The 26,190-nt window shown below is 40.0% G+C and overlaps 2 protein-coding genes and 1 long non-coding RNA gene across 4 annotated transcripts; 2 read left to right on the top strand and 1 right to left on the bottom strand.

Annotated features, from left to right (window-relative positions):
- The first annotated feature begins 2,704 nt into the window (after window positions 1-2,704).
- On the top strand, window positions 2,705-7,666 carry RpS11 (ribosomal protein S11). 2 transcript variants are annotated; one of them, NM_001043646.1, is given in 4 exon segments: window positions 2,705-2,738; window positions 4,060-4,176; window positions 6,580-6,785; window positions 7,522-7,666. In NM_001043646.1, coding segments are annotated over 4 exon segments (459 nt in total). In that variant the 5' UTR covers window positions 2,705-2,726; the 3' UTR covers window positions 7,646-7,666.
- A 1,281-nt stretch (window positions 7,667-8,947) lies between these two features.
- Window positions 8,948-9,591, bottom strand: LOC134201609 (uncharacterized). Its single transcript, XR_009976973.1, has 2 exons — window positions 9,173-9,591; window positions 8,948-9,091 (listed from the first exon to the last, which is right to left on the bottom strand). It is a non-coding gene; the product is annotated as an uncharacterized LOC134201609 (long non-coding RNA).
- Window positions 9,592-9,672: 81 nt separating this feature from the next.
- On the top strand, window positions 9,673-22,600 carry Jheh-lp4 (juvenile hormone epoxide hydrolase-like protein 4). Its single transcript, NM_001166148.1, is given in 7 exon segments — window positions 9,673-9,894; window positions 11,694-11,885; window positions 12,755-13,009; window positions 19,163-19,309; window positions 20,645-20,993; window positions 21,427-21,658; window positions 22,372-22,600. Coding segments are annotated over 7 exon segments (1,485 nt in total). The 5' UTR covers window positions 9,673-9,789; the 3' UTR covers window positions 22,577-22,600.
- The last annotated feature ends 3,590 nt before the right edge of the window (window positions 22,601-26,190 follow it).

The raw sequence follows: 26,190 nt of genomic DNA on the forward strand, positions 1-26,190 counted from the left end.
CATCGATTTATTTCCCTCTACTCTATTTTTGCTGGCCCATTTTGACAGACTGACTATCGTCTCACAAATAAACCAAAGACTTAGGAATGTTGATTGGATTCAAATAAATATTAAATCCGATTGAAGTGGACCGCTCTCGAAGCCCGAAGCTATTTTCCAAGCATCTTTGATGACTGCGAGAGAACGTGAAATACAAAGGACAATGCCCAAAAGTGGGCCAACTTTATGTCAAAACTATTTGTACTTGAAAAACTATGCCTTATTTTTTCACGTTGTTTAGTTTATGTATCAACATTTCTTTCAACCTGGCATTGTTTTCCAAAAAAATTAATTACTTAATTGATAACATCTCAAAGCTATCCATGCCATAGTTTTTAAATTCGCCAATAGGCAAAGGGCTTAGCCCATACAGCCTTATAGCAAACCTATATGCTGTCAAACGAAAGAGTTGTTTGTAACTTGGACAACAAATTAAAAAAAATTAGCTAATGCTTATAATTCACAGGCTTCTTAGTTTATTTTTGTTCAATTCAATATTTATTGTAATAATAATTATTACTTAAAACCATGAATTATTTAATATTTTTAGATATTAATGATTCCATTAGTAAAAATATCAATGGCCTACCATTACTCTATTCTTATTATATATGATCAGAGAGTGTTGGCAGCAACCCGAGTGAAGCGTCACTTGAATTTTTATTTTAATGTTTTTTAATAGTTTATTGTGTAATTTGTATTATTTGTATTTGTAATATTGTGTATAAAAGGTCTGCGTAAACTCATGCTCAGTCAATGTGATATTCGTCGAGTTGACGTCAAAACTCCCAAAAAGCAATAAAAAGAGATACACCATATTAAGTGTATAATCTATGGATACACCGGCTTTTTATTGACATAAAAAATATATAACTTCGACAGACTAGGCTGTATAGGCTACGCTCTTTGCCTGCTTATTGGTGAATTTTAAAACAAAACAACAATATCGTTGCCGGCTTCCGGATTTTCATTTCATTTTATCATTATTATGAGGATATAAATAAAATGTACGTAAGGGCTTATTTCTAGCAACATTAACCACAATTAACTTATTTAATACTGTAAATAATTATGAGAGCGATTATTGATTTCGAAGAAAACAATTAACAACTTAATTTTAGCTGCAGAAAAAAACAGATTTCTCAGCCTGGGTGAGAATATAAAATCGTTTTCTGAATATGAAACGATATTTCTTTGTCTATCAAATTAAGTTAAAACCATCATGACAGGACAACTTTTTTTAGGGGCCCAAACGCCCATAGAAAATGGGCATTGTCCTTTATGACTGCGTCTAATTCTATAAATAACTGATTACGACACATAGAGCTACAGTCGAATCCCATCGCCAAAGAAAAATTTGTGATGTTCACTCGTTATAGATTTGTTTTATTTAAAACCCGACACGAAAACCTATTTCAGTACTTAGTTTACAGATACATATCGACGCTTGAAAGGCAAACGTGACTAAGTTAGTTAGTTAGTCTACTGTAAAGTTCACGCATTGTCGCTTAGTCACTTTTGCCTTTCAAGCGTCGATATATATATTTTTTTTAATGATTACTTTCACCAGGATAGGTGGGCGAGCAAATGCTCAGCGAGGAGTGATTGATGGGATTTGCTAATAGCTGTCCGAACGCCTCCGAAGGAGACCTCACAACTCAAGAGCAGCTGCGTCCCGAACAAATCTACTACCGGATCGGTATCGCGACCCGCTGAGAAGATCCGGCGAGAAACTCAGCGGGCTGATGCATGGGTTAGGTTGCATTTCCCTATGCCTAATCCTAGTGTTAGAGATGAAGGCGTCTAATGCAAAGGTTAACGGATCTGATGGATCCGCAAGGACGTGGTACATAAATCTTTTGTGAAATGAAAGTGGTTCAAGTGAGCACTTACGTACAAGATACATTGTTCATCAGGTGCAGCAGAAACAGAGATAGTGCCCATTTGCATACATATTTAGTTTTTACATTCAATCCATACAACCAATAGTTAAATTATGTTTATTCCCGACAAAAAAATTCAACTATTGTTAAAATAGCAGCCTCCTTTTTTACTACGATTCATGTTACGATACCTTTTGAGGGAGTTCATATAGAGTCCCTGCTTTATTTCGCCGTAAAGTCGTGTTTTATATAATTAACACCACAGTTGAAACAATATAAATTTTATTGTTGTAGCGGCATAAACAATTCTAAGTAATTATATTACATTAGTTATTAAACACATTATAAATTATTTTTATATTTAAAATATTTGGCGGTAAAAAGGTCCCGTGTCACAGACTACATTCTTTTTCCCACATCTCGTGCGTTCCGGCTTACGCATCATAAAAAGGTGCGTTCTTGAACGCCACACCTTCATAAAACATGTGGCGGCATCCCTAGTTACTAAACTGTTCATCACTAGCGGCGGCGTGCGGCGAATTACAGGCTATCTTTCGATCAGGTTCTCTAAACCGCGACGCGAATCTGGTCCTAAATGGTAATAACTTAACACCAGGTTGGTCGTGAGCTCGTCCACTGACCTAAGCAATAAAAAAAAAACAAAAAAAGCGAATCTTGATTTTTTAGTCTCAGATCGATTCAGTGAGTGAAATCGATATTTTCTACCGAATAAAAAAGTGGGTCACTGATTTTTCGATTTTAGGCCTTCATCCCTACACCAACTTCTTTTCATTGTCAAGCAAAATGGCGGATCAGGTATGTGCTGAATTTAAATGAAAATATGTCTTAAAATAATTAAAATTAACTGGCTTTTGCTTATAAAATGTAGATTAAAAGCATATATGTGTGGTGTAACAAAAGTGTTAAGTGTTCCTCGTGTGAAATCTGTAAAAAATGTGATCGAAAACAAATTTTGCGTCGGGCACGTGGAAATGTGTTTCGTATTTAAATAGAATACAAATCGTGTTTGAAAAGATAAATTTCAACAGTGAACCCTTTGTTAATGCTGTATAGATTTAGATTTTGAGCGCAGATTTCAAATTTCACTTCTAAACAGTGGCCGTCACAATGTTGTTAGGTTAGTTTTTGCTAAGTAAACTAAATAACCTAGTACAATCAGTTACAGAAAAGGTTTGATGAAAATGTGTTGAAAATACATAAAATTATTAATTTTCAGCTCACTCAATATCTCACATAAAAATAAAAAATCGATGAACTTTTGCTGGTCAATCAAATCCCAATTTACCTATTCTCCATAGTTTTGAAGTGGCCCAACATCAAACTCAATAGTCGTTTCAATAAATCACAGGCGGTGTGCCTTAACTTTTTGAATTAGAAACACCCTACCTTCCGTTAAATTTACATTGAATTGAGATTTGTTGAGCCATGTGCCATTATAAAAAATACATTTTCTATTATGTCCTCTACATATTTCGGGATCGCTTTAGTTGAAACTCAATATGAATGGAGACATTAATGATAAAAACTGAAATGTCTTTAATAATTGAAGACGTGAGTGGATAAAAGGGTTAATTGCCTATAAACCATATTAGACCTTAAAGCTTCGGGTTGAAAGGCTATTTTTAGAAATTGTATGTGATGAAGCAGTTATGTACGAAGAAAAATACAAGTAAAAATAGTTTGTTGCCCGTTTTTCAAAATTGACAAACTGTATCATATCCCCTTCATCCGCTCATGTCTTCAATTACAATACATGCATCGATTATGCTACTAATGCATTTTGTTTCAGAATTTGAATAAATAATAGCTGCTGATGCCCTTTGTTTACCATAAATGAGACAAATTAGACTGATATTGAATAAATGTATTTAATTTCAGTGTGTAGCTTTGATAGTAGAGTAGTAGTTACATGTAACACTAAACATGTTAAAACTTGCAGACGGAACGCTCATTCCAAAAACAACCTACAGTCTTTCTGAACCGCAAGAAAGGTATTGGTGTGAAGCGGAGCAGAAAACCGTTGAGATACCACAAGGATGTGGGCCTCGGTTTCAAGACTCCCCGTGAGGTAACGCATGCAGTGTGCCCACTAACGTGTGTTTTTATCTTTCCGTAGACAGAGAAAGCGTTTCAGAAACAGGCCACCGTTTTCCTGAACAGGAAAGGTGGCATGAAGAGGAAGGACATGCGTCACCATAAGAATGTTGGTTTAGGCTTCAAAACTCCCAGAGAGGTCTGTAGTTTTTGGTTTATTTCCAGTGGTGGTCCGGAGTTGGTCATCGGTGGCTTTTGGTGTCGGCTTCAAATATTCATCTGGGTTCATTTTTATGTGCATTTGTCTTGCTACAATGTCTAGTACAGTTATTGAGAAACAAAATGACCATAGTTTGCCAAATGTCTGTTTTCATTGATATTCGATGTGTCAGATACAGGAAATTGTAATTATTGTAGTAAACTTGACTACTAAAGTAATGTAAATATTTTAGTGGTAAATATTGTTACTGACAAGTTTCTATAACTACAATATGTTCCCTCAAAATGTTTGTTGAATGTTCTTTTAATAAAACTCATAATTTTGTAATTAATAAAAAAGACATTCAAACAACATTATGATGCATTTCATTACAATCATATTGTACAATATAATCATGCAAATATGTCGCTTTTTAAATTTCATTTTATTCATTTCTACTAATTAATGCTCACCTAACATTTCTAACTGCAATTGCAATTTCATAATTAATCTAATAATAGAGGGGAGAAATAATGGGATACTAAACCAGTACAATAAAATATTTTTATAATTCAAATGAAAGAATTGCAACATTTTTTCTAATCTTTAATTTCATTCAAATAATACTAACATACTAATGTAACTATAAAACTGATTTAAAAAAAATAATGTGAAAATAGGCCCTGATTAAATATTAGTTTTTTGAAAATCAACTCAATTCATGGAAAATTTTGTTGTTTTATCCAGAAGATCGATAGACACTGCAGTTAAATATGCTATTAATTAAAGCAATTCACCATTGAATAACTTGAGAGACTGAAAGTAATATAATTAACCTGTTGATTACTAAGAGTCTGTAGAGAAAAATAATAATTGAGTGACTGTATATGATGATAACCACACGACGGTCTTCTGAATGACCAATTGACGAAAAGCTGTGTTTCAAACTATCTGATGCAGTACACTCAAGAATGTAGAAAAATTCTCCCGAAATCATTAGAGATTATTACCCAAAAAATAGTTTCCTAGTGATTGGCTTGCAGTTTTTTCGTGGAATCCCAATGTCCAAGAGAAAATATCGTTGTTACGTCAGTTTTAGGAGAGTGAAATGTAATCGGTTTCCTAAAACCCATCTCTGTATCTAAGCTAAAGCAAAATCTTCATTCCATACCATTAATGCAAAAGTTTATTCACACACCTATATCTTCTTTGATTTTTCTTTATACATATATTGTAAATCTAATATAATTAATGAGTAGATCACAGTCGTCCTCTATTAGCTTAGGTTCGAATTGTTCAACATTGTCTATCTGTAGTCTCCCTATATATTAGCTTAGGTTCGAATTGTTCAACATGGCAGTTTGCCCATACACTCTGGTGCTAGATCCAGGAAATTGTAAGCTTGAAGAATGATTGATCCTGTTATAATAATCAGCTGAGATTGGTAGTAATTGATCCTAGATACGTTTATTCATTGTAACATATTATATATTACATATGTCTTCATGCATTGAAATATTAAACCAAAGAAAGGTTCATACGTCGTGAGGTAAAGGCTATTTGGTTTAAGCGACATTTCTATTAATACGCGACATTTCGTTTTTTCGCATTAAAATTGTATAATTTCCAAAAATATTCGAAATTGAGTTAATATGCGGAATCATTTGGTATCACCAGTATTTTTCTCATAAATACATACTCACAAAAGAACGTAGTTTAGTTTTTTTTTTTTTAGTTTAGCTATGTTTTGTCTACTATTAACAAAATTAATACATAATTTTATCTTACTTTAAAAGACAGATAATGTAACTGGTAAACTGTAAAAAATAAACGTTGCAAAGATGATTAATATTAAAAATATCACAATATGTTAAACCTTTAAAACATTCTCCAGTAAAATTAGTAAGTTTTGAGATTATACAGTTTTAATGCAAGAGAAGACCATTTATATTTGTAATTAAAGGTTCGTTTTATTTGGCATTAGCATCAACATTTCGATGTTTCTAATTGAACTTAATTTAAGTTGATTCTGTTCCATATATTTTTTCCAAAATTTGAGACTTTGAATGGCTCTCATGTAAAAATGTCGCTTATACCAAATCGATGCCTCCAATGAACACTACGCTAACTCCAAATTCGTAGGTTTACAGGAGGAGCGTTTAAACGAAAAAAAGTTGATAAATTTTTTATTATTGCAGATATATTTATGCTTTTTTCTTGTGTAACTATCTGATTTACTCTTGCTTCGAACCCCATCAATAATGATTTGGAATACTTTTAAAATAGTAAAGGGATTTGCGTGAAAAACGAAAATTTTGAGTTAGAGTAGTGTTCATTGGAGGCATCGAAATTGCCCCTCAATCCTCGACCTCATAATGACATGTACTTCGCTACTCATTCCAGGCGATTGAGGGTACCTACATTGACAAGAAGTGTCCCTTCACTGGCAACGTTTCGATCCGCGGCCGCATCCTCACCGGCGTCGTTCAGAAGATGAAGATGCAGAGAACTATCGTGATCCGCCGCGATTACCTTCACTACCTACCCAAATACAATAGGTTCGAGAAACGGCACAGGAACATGTCCGTACATTTGTCGCCTTGCTTCAGGTGAGACAAACTTTTGATGTCAAACATTTTTCACAATATGAACGTAGGATCAACTAATTCATAAAGCTTAATTTAGAATGTGGGGCCAATTTTATCCAAGAGACTATATTGGCATGTATTAAATATAATTTTTAAATGAAACATGACGGTTAGATATTGTAAATATCATGGACCTAATGTAACGGACATAGTAACAATAAGATGCTAAGTGAAAGCATCTGTTCTGTGTAAAGTAAACTTTAAAATATCAAGCTTACATTATTAAAATTAATATTTAGCTAAAACTAATATGTAAAGTTTGTTAGTATGCAAAAAGATTAAACAAATTTTGTAGTACCACTTTGGCCCGTTTTCTCAGAAACTTGCGAAATTTATAGAAAATCCACGAACATCGGATTGCCTTTCTTGTTCATTGTTAGTAATTAACCATAATAAGTGCGTTTAAAATAGTCATGACTATCCTCTGATCTGGAATGCGGTGATTTGCAGCATGAGCGAAATCCACAAGTAAAACGTGGGGAGTGGTCTTTTTAAAATCGGAGTAGTTTCTACTTGCAAGAATAATAAATTATACGGCAAATATATTAATATGATGAAACTCACACGACGGTCTTCCGAAGACAATTTGACGAAAATCGTGTTTCAAACCCAAAAACTGATTAAATAATTTTACAAAAGATCCTTTTGTGACATATCATTACACAACTAAAATGAAAGTTTTCTATATTTTTTTCAGGGACGTGGAGATTGGTGATATTGTAACGATCGGCGAATGCAGACCTTTGTCCAAAACAGTTAGATTCAATGTTTTGAAAGTTTCAAAGGGCAAGGGCTCGAAGAAGTCTTTCAAAAAATTTTAATAAACTTATGTCTTAAGTAAACGGCTTGTTTTAGTTTTCCCATTAAAATAAAGGTTGTAATAAAATCGACTCTAAAGAAGGAAAATACGTAGTTACTGCAGAAAAAAATATAATTGTACCATAGGAATTATTATTTAAATGCGCTAGGTTTTTTTTTATGATTGGAGGATTTACTAGTGGACCGGATTTCACTAGGATAGGAGACAGGAGGGGTGGGATTTGCTAACAGCTTCCCGAGCGCCTCCGAAGGAGGCCTAACAACTTAAGAGCAATTGCTTCGCGAATGAACCTACTACCGGATCGAAATCGCGACCCGTTGAGAAGATCCGGCGAGAAACTGCGGGCTGATGCATGGATTAGGTTGCACGTCGACCTCTGTCGAGTTCGATGAGTACGGTTACCGGGGTCCCTAAGCCTGCTCCTAGTGTTAGAGCTGAATGCGTCTGCGCAAGTTCAACGATCCCTAGAAAACGGAGGCGGCCGCCATTTCAAATTGGCGTTCTATGTCTACAAATGTTTATGCTCAGCTCAATAAATGTACATAATTTGATATTGGGTAGTAATTTCTGTTTCGAAAACAGTTTAACCCTTTGTAGGCTACCATTTCTATTGATTTAGTAAGTAAACGTGTTTATGTTCTTTTCGAAAATGCGAACCGCATCGCAGTCCGCGTCTGCCGACGGTGCTAGCGCGCTAGAGGCGTGGTAGCGTGCGGCGCAGCCTCATACCCCTCAGGTCGCCCGTGACCATCACCAGGAGGACTCTTGTCACAGAGGGAAGAAGAGCTCTTCCTTTCCCGTTCCACCGCCTCCTGCGAGATGGTGGACTCGCAGAAGTCGAGCATTGCCTGTCAGGTCTCGTCGCTGCCGAGTATCGTAGCCACGACACTCGGAAGCGACAAGTCCGTTCTTATTTTTGCAATGAGGACGCGGCGCTGTTCCGCGAAAGCGTGGCAGTACGCGAGCGTGTGCTCCGCCGTGTCCTCATTGCAGCCACTGCAGTGGTGGCACTTCGGTGTCGGCTCCCTCCGGGCGACGAGGTGCAGGTAGCGACCGAAACAGTCGTGTCCCGTGAGCACCTGCGTCGCTCTTAAGGTGAGACGTCCACGGTCGCGATTCACCCAGTCCGAGGGAACCGGGTGGATCGCCTCCACGATCCGTCGCCCGTAGGCTTGCTTATGTCGGGAAGAACCGATGCTTATTGGGAAGAACCGATTTACTTTGTCTAATTATATTATTACGGACGTCGAATGAACGTCTAAAGGAACTAAAGAAATATATTTTAAGGATTTAAAAAATGCTATTTGGAGCAAAAATTGTTTAATAAAATCTACTTTTACTGTTTAATCTCTTCTTTTCTATTGTCCTTACATTGTTTCCGAGGCACAGTTTTCGTTGTCAGGCGAATGACCGGCCTAAGAGTAATTTTAGTTCACGTTTGAGACTCCTGAAACCCGAACAAAAAATCAGAATCGTTTAAAGTATAGAAAATAAATAACAAGATTGTCGTTAGGTATCTTACACTCACTCTAACCGGCGCCATCTAGGCGGGCTTCGGATGGCCTGCCGACCGAAAGGGCTGGTGGTCGTGGCGCCGACGACAGCCGGTCCGGCGTCCCGAGGGGGAGTGTGATGAGAGAGATGTGCTCCGCACTAAACGCATCACTTTCCCCCCTTTGCCTTTTCATGAGTTCTGTCTCATGCGAGGCTTGGACGTTGGTTGTTGAGCCAACAGGAGGTTTTAGTTGGTTCGACTCTGACATGCTCCGCCTGCCATTCCCAGTGGAGGGCCGGAAGTTCGGCGATCTCCTCCTGACAAAAAAATTATCTGTTATGAAATTACGCTTAGAATTTCATCTGATACGCCGTCCGTCATAGACGTTAAGGGCCCATATATGCCATGCGATAAGTGTGCTCCTGCAATGGAATTTATAAAGACGAAAATGCATTTTAGCTACTTGCTTAGGTCGGTACGCGTGCTAATCCCATTGCATAAGTGCCTATATTTACACTACGTTGATGTTTTTTATTGGTTTAAATAATATGATAAGATTAACACTAATGAACGGGGGGATAAGATAAATTTATCTAACTTCAGCATTTTTTTAATTATTTACTCTGTTATCCGGTTAGGTTTACGTAAAAATGAGTAAAAAAACTAAAAATAAAAGTGTTAATGTTAATAATTTAGATAAAAATGAAAAATCTAAAACAACTAAAGATTCTTCGAAATTCAAGCTCGTATTCGGGGTAAGTTCTAAATTTTATTAATATGGTTCGAATAAGAGATTTGCTTCTTCCTAAAAATTGGGAAAATGCTTGATTTATGTATTAAACAGATTACAAAATGGTACTGCACTCCTTACTTAGCTAGCTGGGTATGTAGACGACGCCATGGATACTCACCTGTGTAGGTTTGGAATATGTGCACACATATGTATAAACTAGGCTATTAATAATTATATTTTTTAAATCCAATGCTAACAGATTGCAGTTAAAAAACTCGTTTTTTTTTCTTATTCTTTACATGTTTGGACGATCTCACATCCCCCCTGATGTTAAGTGTTTACCGGAGCCCATAGACATCTATAATGTAAATGCGACACCCACCTTGAGATATAAGTTCTAAGGTCTCAGTATAATTACAACGGCTGCCCAACCCTTCAAACCGAAACACATTACTGCTTCACGGCTGAAATAGCTAGGGCGGTGGTACCTACCCGTGCGGACTCACAAGAGGTTGTACCACCAGTTATGGTAAATGGCTAACGTACTGCCTAAATAAACACGTCGATCTCTAAACAAACTTGTTTCGTGTCCACAACTTCTTGGATAGATCTCAAAATATCCCGAGCGCTTGAATCAAACCGTTCATTTAATTACAAAGTTTAATTTAATTAGTTAAACTACTTTTTAATGCGCTTTTATTAGCTTCAGTAGGTTAGTATGTAACGGAATCTTTGAACATGATTTTGACCCCCTTCAAAACGTTGGATTAACTCAAAATTTGGTATACTTATTAAGGAGCGATGACAATTCAATATTAAAAAAAAATTGAAAAAATTTAAATCCAACTAAAAAATTAGAAATTAAATTTAAAATAAAAAAAGCGTGGGGTGCATGGTATCAGTAGTTATAAATATTTTGTGAACAGATATGAGTAGAAGGGTTATTTTGATAATATCCTGAAAAGCAACCCACGTTTTTTTTTACAATAAAATCATTTTACCGTTTAATCTCTGACTGACTCGGTGGTGGTGTAGATAGCGCTCGTGACTGTTGCGCCAAGGCTCGTGGGTTCGATTCCCACGTCGGGCAAAACTTTGTGTGATGAACAGATCTGTTTGCTCTATTTCTGGGTATTTTAACATATATAAGTATGTTTGTCCCCTCTGGTACCCATAAAACAGGGAACATTCTAATTCTAAACTGGAACCGGATGACCGTGCGTTATTTATTCCCGGTTATTATTATTATTATCACGACTCTGTAACTGTTAATCATACTGTAAAACTGTAAAATATTCGAAACATCTGAAATAATATGATAAATAAATTGAATGTAATGTGTAAATTGTGTAACATAAACTATACTGAGACCTTAGAACTTATATCTCAAGGTGGGTGGCTTATTTACGTTGTAGATGTCTATGGGCTCCAGTAACCACTTAACACCAGTGGGCTGTGAGCTCATCCACCCATCTAAGCAATAATAAAATAATAATTACCTACATTTAATAAAGGAATAATTACAGTTCAAAAGGCAGGATTAAACCTTAAAAGTCTTGTCAAAAAACTTATTAATGGCGGGCGGACTGCAGTGCATGGTGCAATCTATACCGCATAAAACAATTTTTTTTTCCTAAATTTCTAAATCTATTCAGATAAAAGTTGGCAATTTTCATTATGTATTCTATATGGTGGATGCTAAGAAAGGGGCGGCTGATGGCTTGGGGCATAGGGCGGCCGAGACTGCAAATCCGCCACTGAGTCTACGCCTCCCGGAAACTAAAGAATATAGAATATTAAATTATTTTTTTAATTTTTTAGGTATTTTCAAAAATAATCTCGTATTTATTTGTGGTTAAAGCATTATTTACGATTTACGGTATTTATCTGGTGTACGTGTCGCTGACGAACGTTCCTGATTTGCCCAAAGTCGACGTCAATCTACGATGGGGCGTCGATAATAACACGCACGACACCAGAATAAGGCCCTACAGGGTGATATTTAGTGACGCGGTAAGTATTATCATGAAATATCTAGAAGTTTTAATTCTAGTTTATTTATTTATTGCTTAAATGGGTGGACGAGCTCACAGCCCACCTGGTGTTAAGTGGTTACCGGAGCCCACAGATATATACAACGTAAATGCGCCACCCACCTTGAGATATAAGTTCTAAGGTCTCAAGTACAGTTACAACAGCTGCCCCACCCTTCAAACCGAAACGCATTACTGCTTCACGGCAGAAATAGGCGGGGTGGTGATACCTACCCATGTGGACTCACAAGAAGTCCTACCATCAGTAATTAAACTTAATTCTAAGTTTTAATTTAGGCAGCGGCTTAGCTCTGCCCCTGACATTGCTGACGTCCTTGAGCGATGCTAACCACTCACCATCAGGCGGGCCGTATGCTCGTCTGCATACAAGAGCACGTTTTTTTTTATTGATTTAATGTATTATTAATGCATAATTTTAAAAAAATATAAGCATTCTGCACTCCTCTATCTATAAATATAAATAAAATTGGAGTGTCTGTTTGTAATATTGAAATAACCGCTTTTTACTACACGCATATGAATATATATACGGTACATACACCATAATAACATTTTTTAAAATTTTTGTCGGTCTGTCTGTCTGTCTGTTTGTTCCGGCTAATCTCTGGAACGGCTGGACCGATTTTGACGAGATTTTCCCTGATAGTTAGCCGATGATATAAGGAGTAACTTAGGCTAGTATCTTTAGACTAGATTCGCCCCGCGGCGTCGCCGCGGTACGACAATAACTGCGGGTAACATCGCGAGACTCAGCTATAAATAATAAAATTTAATGTTTCCGAAGCGAAGCGAGGGCGGGTCGCTAGTCTATTATAAACATGATTACAGATGGAATCTGAAATCAGGGCGCTTTTTGAAGACTACCGTCTCATGGAGAGGAAGATAAAGAGCTTCAAAAACACGGCTTGGACCTATGGCGTTCATTCAGATGCGTTTGCACAGTTCTTCTCACATTGGATATTCAAATACAAGTTCAGGGAACGTGTGAAGTTTTTAAATAAATACGATCATTTCTTGACTAATATTCAGGGTTTGGATATACATTTTGTTCGTGTTAAGCCGAAAGCTGATAAAAATGTTAAGGTAAGATGTGTTGGGAGCAGGATTCTGGGGTTCGTAAGCTCTCAAAACTGAATTTCTTCATTATTTGTCGGTACCGTTAAAAGTATTTGCTAGACTTTTTTTTTTGATGCTTAGATGGATGGCCGAACTCACAGCCCACCTGGCCTTAAGTGGTTACTGGAGCCCATAGACATCCACAACGTAAATGCGCCACCCACCTTGAGATATAAGTTCTAAGGTCTCAAGTACAGTTACAACGGCTGCCCCACCCTTCAAACCAAAATGCATTGGGTATTGCTTCACGACAGAAATAGGCAGGGTGGTGGAACCCACCCGCGCTGACTCACAAGAGGTCCTACGTCCAGTAAAAAACATAAACATAGACTAACATAAGACTAAGCATAAACACTTGCTTTAGTGATTTTAAATTCAGTGAACTAGTAATACAAAGATACTTTGACCCCGCCCCTTAGTTTGGGTTACATTGCGTGTTTAGTGAAAGCAAAAAAAATCGGTATTTTTTTTTTTTGTCGTGGATATGAATCACGATACTTTAAATCCTAATCTTTCATAAAATAAATAAATAAATAAATATTTACTAACAATCACGCCACCTTAACTGGTCCCCATTCCGATAGAGGCACCCGTCACGTGCGGACGTGCTCATCGTCCACTCGATCGCCCGGTCTTTGTTCGCCCGGCTTTTGTTAGCCCGGCCATTGTTCGCGCGGCCTGTGTTTGTGGTACATCTGCCGACTAAGTGCTCTTTCTGGAAGTTTTTATTTGTTTTGTTTCCTTTTGTTGTTTCTGTGTTCGTGGTACATCTGCCGACAAAGTGGTTTCCTGCAAGTATTTATTTGTTTTGTTTCTTTTCGTAATTTCTGTTTTGTTGTGCTTTTTCTTTGTCCTGTAGTAATCGCGCCGCATTGCCACCTGTGTTCAATAGAACCGCTCAGGTCCGAGAAGTTGGGGCCTCGCCGCAAGGCGAGTGTTTTCAAGACCCGGGGCCGCCCCACCTGGGTACTCAGCGATCATGGACGCTGTATTCGCGGAATTCCTCCGACTTCGCCACCCACAGCTCGCCTCGGAGTTTTTGGCCTTCAAGGCCAATCACACTGCGAGCCCTCTCGAGGACTCCGCCGCGCTCGCTGCTCCTGCGTCGCCTGTACCTGCGTGCAGAGCTTCTGCATTGAGCACCGCAGCCTCTGTCGTGCCTGCCGCTCCCGTGTCGCCTATACTGGCGAGAAAAGCTGCTGCGTCGTCCGCCGTGACCATCGTTTCAGCTGAGCGATCATCCGCGGCCTCCGTCGCGCCCTCTAAAACACCTACACTTGCTCGTAGGTCGCCTGCACCCGCCTCCTCGTGCTCCGACTCTGACTCGGACATGGAGGTCGACCTCGCCCCCGCCTCATCGACGGATGGATTCACCCTGGTACAGAAGGGTAAGAAGCGTGCCGCGGAGTCTCGAGCTCCCGCGGCCGCTAAAATTAGCAAAGCCGTGAACGCGTCGCGCCCCCGCCCTCAGACTCCCGTTGCGCCCCCCGCCCGTGCCACTCCGTCGCCGCCTCCGGTGGCACAAAATAAAACCCAGACCCCTCCCCCGGTTATCCTTCAGGAGAAGGCAGCTTGGGATCGAGTTTGCCTGGCCCTTAAGGCCAAAAATATAAATTTCACGAATGCCCGTAACCTCGCGAACGGCATTCAAATTAAGGTTCAAACACCCGACGACCATAGGGCCCTCTCTTCTTACCTCCGTAAGGAGCGTATAAGTTTCCATACGTATACGCTCCAGGAGGAGCGCGAACTCCGCGTTGTAATACGCGGAATCCCTAAAGAGTTAGATGTAGAGCTCGTAAAAGCCGACCTGTTAGAACAAGGCCTACCAGTGAATTCTGTGCACCGTATGCACACCGGTCGCGGTAGGGAGCCATATAATATGGTTCTAGTCGCTCTCCAGCCTACCCCCGAGTGTAAGAAAATCTTTAACACACAGACCGTCTGTAGGCTCTCTGGTATCGCTGTCGAAGCCCCCCATAAAAAAGGCACTCCTAGCCAGTGCCATAACTGTCAATTGTACGGGCACTCTTCCCGTAACTGTCACGCGCGCCCCCGATGTGTTAAGTGTTTGGGCGATCACGCCACGGCCCTCTGCGCTCGCGACCAAAAAACCGCGACGGAACCGCCTAGCTGCGTCCTGTGTCGAACACAGGGTCACCCCGCGAATTACCGTGGTTGCCCCCGAGCCCCTAAAATAAATCGCCGCGTCGCCCGCCAAAACCGCCTCCGAGCTTCCGGCCCAGACATCAAAGCCTCGGCACCCTCTGCGTCGCAGGCTAAGCCAGCGTTCGTTCCGGCGGCGGTGCCCAGTGTCTCGGCCTGGGCAAAACCGCTGCCGTACACGAACACGGCTACAACTCCCTCCTCCGCGATTCGTCCCGCCCCCGCGACTCGTCCCTCTCCCGCGACTTGCCCTCCGACCGCGTCCGACAATCTCGCTTTAGCGATCGACTTCTTTCAGTCGATCAACTTTGAGCGCGTTAACGCTTTGGGCGACGCCATTCGCGCTGCCTCCACTGCACAACACTTTATCGCCGTTGTGCAGGAATACGCCGACGTATACGCGTCATTAAATACGTACGTCCTCCCCTCACTCCGCCGGTAATCAATGGCGTATATAAGTAGAATAAAGCCCCTATCCGTAACGATAGGATTTTTTAACGCTTACGGTCTCGCAAATCAACGTGATCAGGTTTCTGACTTTTTGCGTGACCACCAAATTGATATCTTTTTAGTGCAGGAGACCCTACTTAAGCCCGCGCGCCGTGACCCTAAAATCGCGAACTATAACATGGTCAGGAACGACAGGCTCTCTGCCCGTGGTGGTGGTACCGTCATTTACTATAGAAGAGCCCTGCATTGCGTCCCGCTCGATCCTCCCGCGCTCGCTAATATCGAAGCATCAGTGTGCCGAATCTCACTGACGGGACACGCGCCGATCGTTATCGCGTCCGTTTATCTTCCACCGGATAAGATCGTTCTAAGCAGTGATATCGAGGCGCTGCTCGGTATGGGGAGCTCTGTCATTCTGGCGGGTGACCTAAATTGTAAACACATCAGGTGGAACTCACACACCACAACCCCGAATGGCAGGCGGCTTGACGCGTTAGTCGATGATCTCGCCTTCGATATCGTCGCTCCGCTAACCCCGACTCACTACCCGCTAAATATCGCGCATCGCCCGGATATACTCGACATAGCGTTATTAAAAAACGTAACTCTGCGCTTACACTCGATCGAAGTAGTTTCAGAGTTAGATTCAGACCACCGTCCCGTCGTTATGAAGCTCGGTTGCGCTCCCGATTCCGTTCCCGTCACGAGGACTGTGGTGGATTGGCACACGCTGGGCATCAGCCTGGCTGAATCTGATCCACCATCGCTCCCGTTTAACCCGGACTCTATCCCGTCTCCTCAGGATACCGCTGAAGCCATAGACATCTTAACGTCACACATCACCTCGACATTAGATAGGTCATCGAAACAAGTTGTAGCGGAGGACTTCCTTCACCGCTTCAAATTGTCCGACGATATTAGGGAACTCCTTAGAGCTAAGAACGCCTCGATACGCGCCTACGACAGGTATCCTACCGCGGAAAATCGTATTCGAATGCGTGCCCTACAACGCGACGTAAAGTCTCGCATCGCCGAAGTCCGAGATGCCAGATGGTCTGATTTCTTAGAAGGACTCGCGCCCTCCCAAAGGTCTTACTACCGCTTAGCTCGTACTCTCAAATCGGATACGGTAGTAACTATGCCCCCCCTCGTAGGCCCCTCAGGCCGACTCGCGGCGTTCGATGATGACGAAAAAGCAGAGCTGCTGGCCGATACATTGCAAACCCAGTGCACGCCCAGCACTCAATCCGTGGACCCTGTTCATGTAGAATTAGTAGACAGTGAGGTAGAACGCAGAGCCTCCTTGCCACCCTCTGATGCGTTACCACCCGTCACCCCGATGGAAGTTAAAGACTTGATCAAAGACCTACGTCCTCGCAAGGCTCCCGGTTCCGACGGTATATCCAACCGCGTTATTAAACTTCTACCCGTCCAACTCATCGTGATGTTGGCATCTATTTTCAATGCCGCTATGGCGAACTGTATCTTTCCTGCGGTGTGGAAACAAGCGGACGTTATCGGCATACATAAACCCGGTAAACCAAAAAATCATCCGACGAGCTACCGCCCGATTAGCCTCCTCATGTCTCTAGGCAAACTGTATGAGCGTCTGCTCTACAAACGCCTCAGAGACTTCGTCTCATCCAAGGGCATTCTTATCGATGAACAATTCGGATTCCGTACAAATCACTCATGCGTTCAACAGGTGCACCGCCTCACGGAGCACATTCTTGTGGGGCTTAATCGACCAAAACCGTTATACACGGGAGCTCTCTTCTTCGACGTTGCAAAAGCGTTCGACAAAGTCTGGCACAATGGTTTGATTTTCAAACTATTCAACATGGGCGTGCCGGATAGTCTCGTGCTCATCATACGGGACTTCTTGTCGAACCGCTCTTTTCGATATCGAGTCGAGGGAACCCGCTCCTCCCCACGACCTCTCACAGCTGGAGTCCCGCAAGGCTCTGTCCTCTCACCCCTCCTATTTAGCTTATTCGTCAACGATATTCCCCGGTCGCCGCCGACCCATTTAGCTTTATTCGCCGACGACACGACTGTTTACTATTCTAGTAGAAATAAGTCCCTAATCGCGAAGAAGCTTCAGAGCGCAGCCCTAGCCCTAGGACAGTGGTTCCGAAAATGGCGCATAGACATCAACCCAGCGAAAAGTACTGCGGTGCTATTTCAGAGGGGAAGCTCCACACGGATTTCCTCCCGGATTAGGAGGAGGAATCTCACACCCCCGATTACTCTCTTTAGACAACCCATACCCTGGGCCAGGAAGGTCAAGTACCTGGGCGTTACCCTGGATGCATCGATGACATTCCGCCCGCATATAAAATCAGTCCGTGACCGTGCCGCGTTTATTCTCGGTAGACTCTACCCCATGATCTGTAAGCGGAGTAAAATGTCCCTTCGGAACAAGGTGACACTTTACAAAACTTGCATAAGGCCCGTCATGACTTACGCGAGTGTGGTGTTCGCTCACGCGGCCCGCACACACATAGACACCCTCCAATCCCTACAATCCCGCTTTTGCAGGTTAGCTGTCGGGGCTCCGTGGTTCGTGAGGAACGTTGACCTACACGACGACCTGGGCCTCGAATCAATTCGGAAATACATGAAGTCAGCGTCGGAACGATACTTCGATAAGGCTATGCGTCATGATAATCGCCTTATCGTTGCCGCCGCTGACTACTCCCCGAATCCTGATCATGCAGGAGCCAGTCACCGTCGACGCCCTAGACACGTCCTTACGGATCCATCAGATCCAATAACCTTTGCATTAGATGCCTTCAGCTCTAATACTAGGGGCAGGCTTAGGGACCCCGGTAACCGTACTCGTCGAACTCGACAAAGAGGTCGACGTGCAACCTAACCCATGCATCAGCCCGCTGAGTTTCTCGCCGGATCTTCTCAGCGGGTCGCGATTCCGATCCGGTAGTAGATTCATTCGCGAAACAATTGCTCTTGAGTTGTTAGGTCTCCTTCGGAGGCGCTCGGGCAGTTGTTAGCAAATCCCACCCCTCTTGGCTGAGCCTTTGCTCGCCCACCTGTCCTGGTGAAACTGGAAAGGCCTTCGGGCCACCAGTAAACTTTCAATCATAAAAAAAAAAAAAAAAAAAAACTGGTCCCGTGATAAGTTCGTAAAGAACTTGTGTTACAGGTACCAGATAACGGAAATAAATGTAAGATTTTTATTATACATATACATATATTTAATATACATCCATAACCCTGGAAAAGAAATTTATATTTATCATACAAATATCTTCCCTTGGTGGGATTCGAACCCGCGACCCCCTTGTGTAGTGACCATGTCACTTACCACTACACCAGACGGCCGTTAAAAGTTTTCATAATAAAGTTTTCATTTATAAATAACAAAGGTGAAAATCGATTTAGGATTTGGTGTAAATATATCGCTTGGGTTAAACAAGCAGTTTAAAAAAAAAAACTAATTATAATATTGAGGCGAATACTTTTAGCATGAAACGATTTCAGGTGGTACCCCTTCTACTTCTGCACGGCTGGCCAGGTTCTGTTAGAGAATTTTACGAAGCAATTCCACTTCTAACTACTCCGAGACCAGATTACGATTTTGTGTTCGAAGTAATAGCTCCAAGTTTACCGGGCTTCGTGTTTTCTGAGGTGAGTGACCCAGTTCGAAAGGTTTTTTAAAACTACTCTCCTATTTATATCTATATGCGCGCACACGCCCACATATACACATATTCACATGAACACACACACACACACACACGCGCATAATGACCTTAAATGATAACACCTAATTATTTCTCAACACTAGTCCGCAGCATATATTCACGACTTAACCTAACCTAATCTATCTTAAGAAGGAGGGAGCCTGGAGATCAGTAATACAGGTCTTTGAACCTAGTACAGACTTCGGCTCTTTCAAAGGCTTATAAAATAAATTAAAAGGTTAATTTCCATTTGTATTTGTACTATATATGTACCTTAAAGAGAGAAATAAATAAATTATTATTATTAAATTATTATTTAACAAAAAATGTTTCCATGTCATTTTAATTCAGTGTGCGTTTAAGCAAATCGTATCAAAACTTAGCCAACAGCCTTGTGTGTTGTGAAACCTTCTTGAACGATCGATTTGGAATTAGCAATGTTTCTAGAATATGATCAAGAGCTTTTGTGTATTCATCTTTTAAGAGCTCGGGAGTTGCTAATCCGAATGTAGTACCTATTAAATTTAGTATAACTTCAGATCGATTTCCATATATCATCAGTGATGGATTTAGGTTTGATGCCACCTTAGGGCCTGTTTATCGCGCCCCTTTTAATGTTATAATAAATTTTAATAATTTTAATCCTATATAATTTATATTAAGTATTTATTTGAAATTTAAAATAACTTTATATTTATTTTTATACAAATTAAACTGAACTCATTTTCTGACTTTACTTTATAATGAGTGATAGTCACAGCGATGTGTGTTGGTGATGAGAGTTATTAATAAAACTGTCCTGAAAACATACAAATCTTTCCGGTAAATATATAATTGAAATCGATGCGAAACACTTGAAATTTCTAAAATTTTTTTTAAATCGCCTTCTAGAATGGTCAAGCTCACGACTCATCTAATATTAAGTGGTTTCCGGAGTCCATAGACAACAAAACGTGGACGCCACCATACTTGATAAGTGAGGTCTAATTCTCAATTGTATACAACGAGAGTCGTACCATTGAAACAGAAACGCATAGCTGCTTCGTGGCAAACATAATCAGGTTGGTGGTACTGGTATAGGTTTTCAATAAGCCCTGCCGCAATTAGGGAGTTACAGGGAAATAGTGGCTGAAATAATTCCAGGCTACGAATATCATCTTTGGACCAGATCATTAAGTTTTATAACATACATCATCAACCTATTGACGACAGTGAACATAAAACAGTGATATAGGTAGTCATTTTGAATTATTTCTTTTGATGGTGTATCATTTTTAAGGCGCCAACACGACCCGGATTAGACACGTACGAAATGGCCATAATAATGCGAAACTTGATGCGTAGACTCGGCTACACCCAATACTACATTCAAGGCGGCGATTTCGGGCACATGATCGGATCCCATATCGCCACGATCTTCCCCTCAGAAGTACTTGGCTTCCACACGAATTTCCCAGCTAACACATCCAAATTGTCTTTATTGACTTGGCTCCTGGGCGGATTGTTGTGGCCTTCGTATTTCGGTAACGGCATTGAGGACAGAATGTATCCTCTGAAAGACAAATTGGAGTTTTATTTGGAGGAGACCGGGTATTCGCATCTGCAATCAACGAAACCAGATACAATTGGTGAGTTGGTATCGTCTAATTTTTGTTTAAAACAATTTGGAAATCCGGGACTACCTTGTTTAAGCTCTAAGTACCACTACTTTGAGACTTGCAGTCGAATATTCAAGTGAAACCGGTTGCATTGTCGCGGAGATAAATACATCTTGCATAGGTCAACCTTCTTGTGAGGCGTTTGCATTCTTGGTAGAGTGGTCGTGGTCATCATTTCGGGTGGGCCCTTCACAAGACGTTGCCATTCTTCGCGATATATCAACCTATATGGGCTCAAATCAGAAGCGATTGTAACTTCTATCTTGTTTAAAGTGCACAATTGGATTCACATTGTGGCGTATATAGACTCAATTAATCGTTCACAATAAGCTAAGCCGTTTGTTTATATGCTCGTATTGACTGTCTAATAATAAATAATGTAAATATTGAATTACGTCTTCAGGTATTGTCCTAACTGATTCACCGGTAGCCTTAGGATCATATATCTTGGATAGGTTCATGATCTTTACGAACCATACCAATAAGTTTGAAGATGAAGGCGGCATTGACAAGTATTACGATTTTGACAAGTTACTGGACAACATAATGTTATATTGGGCCTCCGGGAGTATAACCACGTCACTGAGGATTTACAAGGAGACCTTCGCAGGTTCGAGGTTGAATAATCTGGCTCAGTAAGTAACTAGTTGAAAGAGTAACAGGTATTTATAAATATCATATCTATACACACGTATCAATCAGCTTGGGTGCTACGATATGGTCTCCGTTAGCGGTAAGCAGCGGTTTAGCTCTGTTACTGGCATAGATAAACCGCTGCTTCGTAATAAAATAAAGTTAACTAAAACGAAGACTATTCTGATACTCCTAACATCGGTTCTTAAAATATCAAACGAAAAATAAATATCGCACGCAATGTAACACCCATAAATTTGAAATGATGCGCCGAGTCAATGACCCCACGGCTCTATATAAGGCGAAGTTACCTCTGATTTTGATTGCGAAAATACCGAATTGTCTTTCGAGGCGGGATGTTGAATATGGAGAATCTCAGTAGTTACGTCGTATTAGTCATTAGATTACAAGTTTAATGTTGAATTAAGTGGAATCAAAATTTGTTGTAAAGTTAGGCTCTAATGGCGGTGACGTTATGAGCTATATTATTTTGTACACTATTTTTTGTGAAATACATCAGAAAAATAAAAAAAAAAAAAATTTACTGTTTCTGAATGGATTTTTGAACAATTTGTACAAAAGTGTTGATTGTAAGTACCAATTTCCCGAATGACTGGTAAGAGCGCCTTAATCTGCTGATTCATATAAAGCAGATTGCATTCTTACCATTGAATTCTCACTTCAGACATGTATTTTCTATTCACGGTGTTTTCAGGGTCCCAACTTCAGTTCCAACATGGGCGCTTCGTTTGAAATACGAGCTTTTCCAACACCCAGACTATATGCTTCGTTGGAAGTACACTAACCTCTTGGGCTCTACCAATTTGGACTACGGAGGTCATTTTGCCGCTTTCGAACGACCGAAGGACTTCAGCGATGACGTGTTTAAAGCTGTAAAAGCTTTTAGAAATTTTAAGTGATCGGTAAATAAATTATTAATTTGGTATGCATTTTTCATTGTAATCTTTTTTTTTTCTTACCCGCTTTTCTACTTGTCTATTTTAGTATTGATTAGCCCATTTAATATACCGATACAGATAATAAGAGGAAGTATCAGGAAAGTGGTAATCTCTAATGAATGTATCTATATTATGTCAAATTATTTATTTTTGTTTTTCGGTCACACAGAACTGACTAAGCAGATTTGGATGCAATTTCGCTTAGGGGTAATTCAGTATACACATATAAATCCCTATAAAATGACAAGAGATTAGTAATACCCAATATATATCTGCTATAATAATATACTTGATCCTGATATTCCGTTCCAACGGATCTTTGAATGTACTAGTAATTCATGGGCCGAGAGAGACATAAGAACAATATTTAAAATTAAATCAACGTCTTTCCTTTATTCCGAATTACAAATCGATGTGGCTAGGAATTGGTTTTTTTTTTTTTTTATCCTACCTAAGCTGATAGCCCTCTTGGCTATTTCAGCGTAACCCTAACTTTAGTAGGTGAGCTCACGGGGCTCAAACCTGATGACGTTGCTAACACGAACCCTAGCAAGAGCCGTGCTTCGCAGAATCTACCACCGGATCGGAAACGCGACCCACTGAGAAGATCCGGCGAGAAACTCAGTGGGCTGTGTCTGAGAGTTAATTTACTCGTCGAGCCCTTCGTCGCCAGCGACGGGTTCGACGAGAACGGTGACCGGTGCTTGAAGTACCTAAAAGCACCGTTAGTGGATCGGCAGGATCCGAGATGACGTGTTTTGGGCGACGTCGACTGCTTTCCATTCGGTCCGCAGGATCGGGAATGTAGTTACCGGCGGCCACGATGAGAGGGTTCTCGTGTCGTGCCGCTTTATCGAAGTGGTAGGAATTGGATTAAGCGACTTTATCCCGCTGATGTCAAATTGATTCATTTCAATACAAGTTATTAGATACTGTCCAGTAGGTACACGAAGTATTCTGTGTTTGATAGAATTTAAATAGTCTATATTTTGTCATAAAGTAGTCTGTCGATTGATATAATTTAGCTTACAAACTGCGTATGGAAACTATGAATTAGATATTTTGTAAGCGCAATGGTCTAATTTGGAAAGTAGAAGCGTAGTTCTTTGATACCAATGTGATGTCTATAAGTTGTTGTTGTAAAGGTTCCAATGCGTTTTAAGTCTTTCATGTTCGTGTCTGAAGCTGAACACACACAAAAAACAAACACGTTGTGGCGACTCACTTACCCGCCACTATTTGGGCAACCGCCTTATAATTCGACAAAATCGCTGTCGCTTATAAATTTAGGCAATCATCCATTATTGTTGTTCAACATTTCGGCAATCTCGAAAAACTGAAGGCAGCACATATTGATATTCGCTGTGTTACTCATCGTTCGTGTCAGTGCCTTTACTACTCCTACATGTTCGTTCTTTTTCATACCATTTGTGTTATAGTTTGATTGGGTATATTTTTATCTTCAATAAACTATTCAAAGCAATACATATTCATACTCACTGCGTAAACCATCCATCATGTCAGCGCCTTCCCAATACAGTTAGATGCAGCACTACTACAACCGCATCTACAACGTTAATGTGGTTTTAATTATGTCTTCGATTCGCTAAGACCCTAAGAATTTCCTACGAATACAGACACAAGAGAGCAACTTACAAAACATTCGATTATCGGAGGAGACTGGAGATAATTCAATCTGTCGGCGTTGACTCGATTGCAGAATACCCGATCGACTTAACTTTGTAACCGTTTTTATTCGATTTTGCTTTCGTCGAGTTCTGCGTTCTGTTTAAATATAATCGTTTTAAATCTCTGCGCGTAATTATCCTTGCAAACAACATATAATTCTGGTTTACACAACACACTAGGCATTCTCAGTTTGGCGGTGTTAATTGAGGAATGTTTATATAAACTAGAGGTCCCGTAGTAGTCGAAATTCGACTATAATTAATTGAAATTGTAAGTTTGTACACTATTATGATTGTATTTTATACTTCTATAATCACAAATAAAATATTAACAAATACAAACAATATTTAATCTCAATTTGACAACAGACGTCAAGAACAAGAGTTTGACAATAAATAGTATGCATGCGTGTGTGCATCAAATACATGGTATGTAGTGTGTGTAATGTTTTCTTTATTGATTTACTGTATCTTTGATGCATTATTTTAAAAAAATATTAGCATTGTGCACTTCTTCTCTATATTCTCTATAAATGTGGAAAATTTCATACTCCTCCGTCCGCGCAATTTTTGTAAAAAGGGATACAAAGTTTTTGCTTCACGTATTAATATATAGATAATAAATTACTAGATGATGACCGAGCTTCGCTCGTTTTTTTTTGATAACGCCATCTTGTTATGTCTTGAAAGCGGTTAGTTGCCCTCAATTAAGAAAAATAGTATTATTATTCGCCAATAGATGTCGGGAAGAGTTGATTATTGAAAACACGAATAAAACAACATTTTCTGAAAATAAATCGTAGCTAGATCGATTAATCGCCCCCGAAATCCCTTGTACACAAAATTTTATGAAAATCGTTGGAGCCGTTTTCGAGATTCAGATTATATGCAAGAATTGCTCGTTTAAAGGTATAAGATAGTTTAAAAAACTAACAAAATACGCTTTTCTAGAAAATGTAACTAATAAATAGGAAATAAATTTGAATTAAAATAGTGTAAGAAAAAATGATTTGAATGTAAAAAAGCGTGGGGTGCTTTTCAGGATATTAAAAAAAAATAACCTTTCTACTCATATCTGTTCATAAAAAATTATAATTACCGATACTATGCACAGCCTGCACACACCTGATGGTGGGCCGTATGCACGTCTGCATACAAGGGAAAAAAATTATTAAAATAAATTTACAATTTTTTAGTTGGATTTTCTAAAAAAGCGTATTTTTTTTGTTTTTTAAAACTATTATTATTTATTTTTAATTTTTTTTTGAAGTTTTTGACATTTTGAAGGGGGTCAAAATTATGTTCAAAGATTCCGTTACATACTAGTATACATACGTTTGAAGCTAATAAAAGCGTATTAAAAACACTGGAGTCTTATCATCTGCCTCTAAAATAGATTATTATGACTTGTGTTACTTGAGCGCCGTAACATGCGCCACTGGTAGGCACCGGCTGTGTCATTATCATTAAAATGAATGATTAACGGTCATCATTTAGATCATTCGATAGCCTTAAAGAAACGTGAAATTTGCAGGAAATTTTCGTTGGGTATTTCCGCCACTACAAAATAGGTAAACTTTAAAATTAAAAGAAATACTATTCTGTAAATTATCGTCGCCTCCATTGAAAGCGGGTGACACTTTTTTTTCCTACCTGTGCTGATAGCCTTGAGAGGCTATATCAGCTTCGCCCTAACATGTAGGTGAGCTAACGGAGCTGAAACCGGAGTGATGCTAACACTGGCCCTAGCAAGAGCAGTGCTTCGCAGAATTTACTACCGGATCGGAAACGTGACCCACTGAGAAGATCCGGCGAGAAACTCAGTGGGCTGTGTCTGCGGGTTAATTCGCTCGTCGAGCCCTTCGTCGCAAGTGACGGGTTCGACGA

This window comes from Bombyx mori, chromosome 28 (genome assembly GCF_030269925.1).
Source record: "Bombyx mori chromosome 28, ASM3026992v2".
NCBI lineage: Eukaryota > Metazoa > Arthropoda > Insecta > Lepidoptera > Bombycidae > Bombyx > Bombyx mori.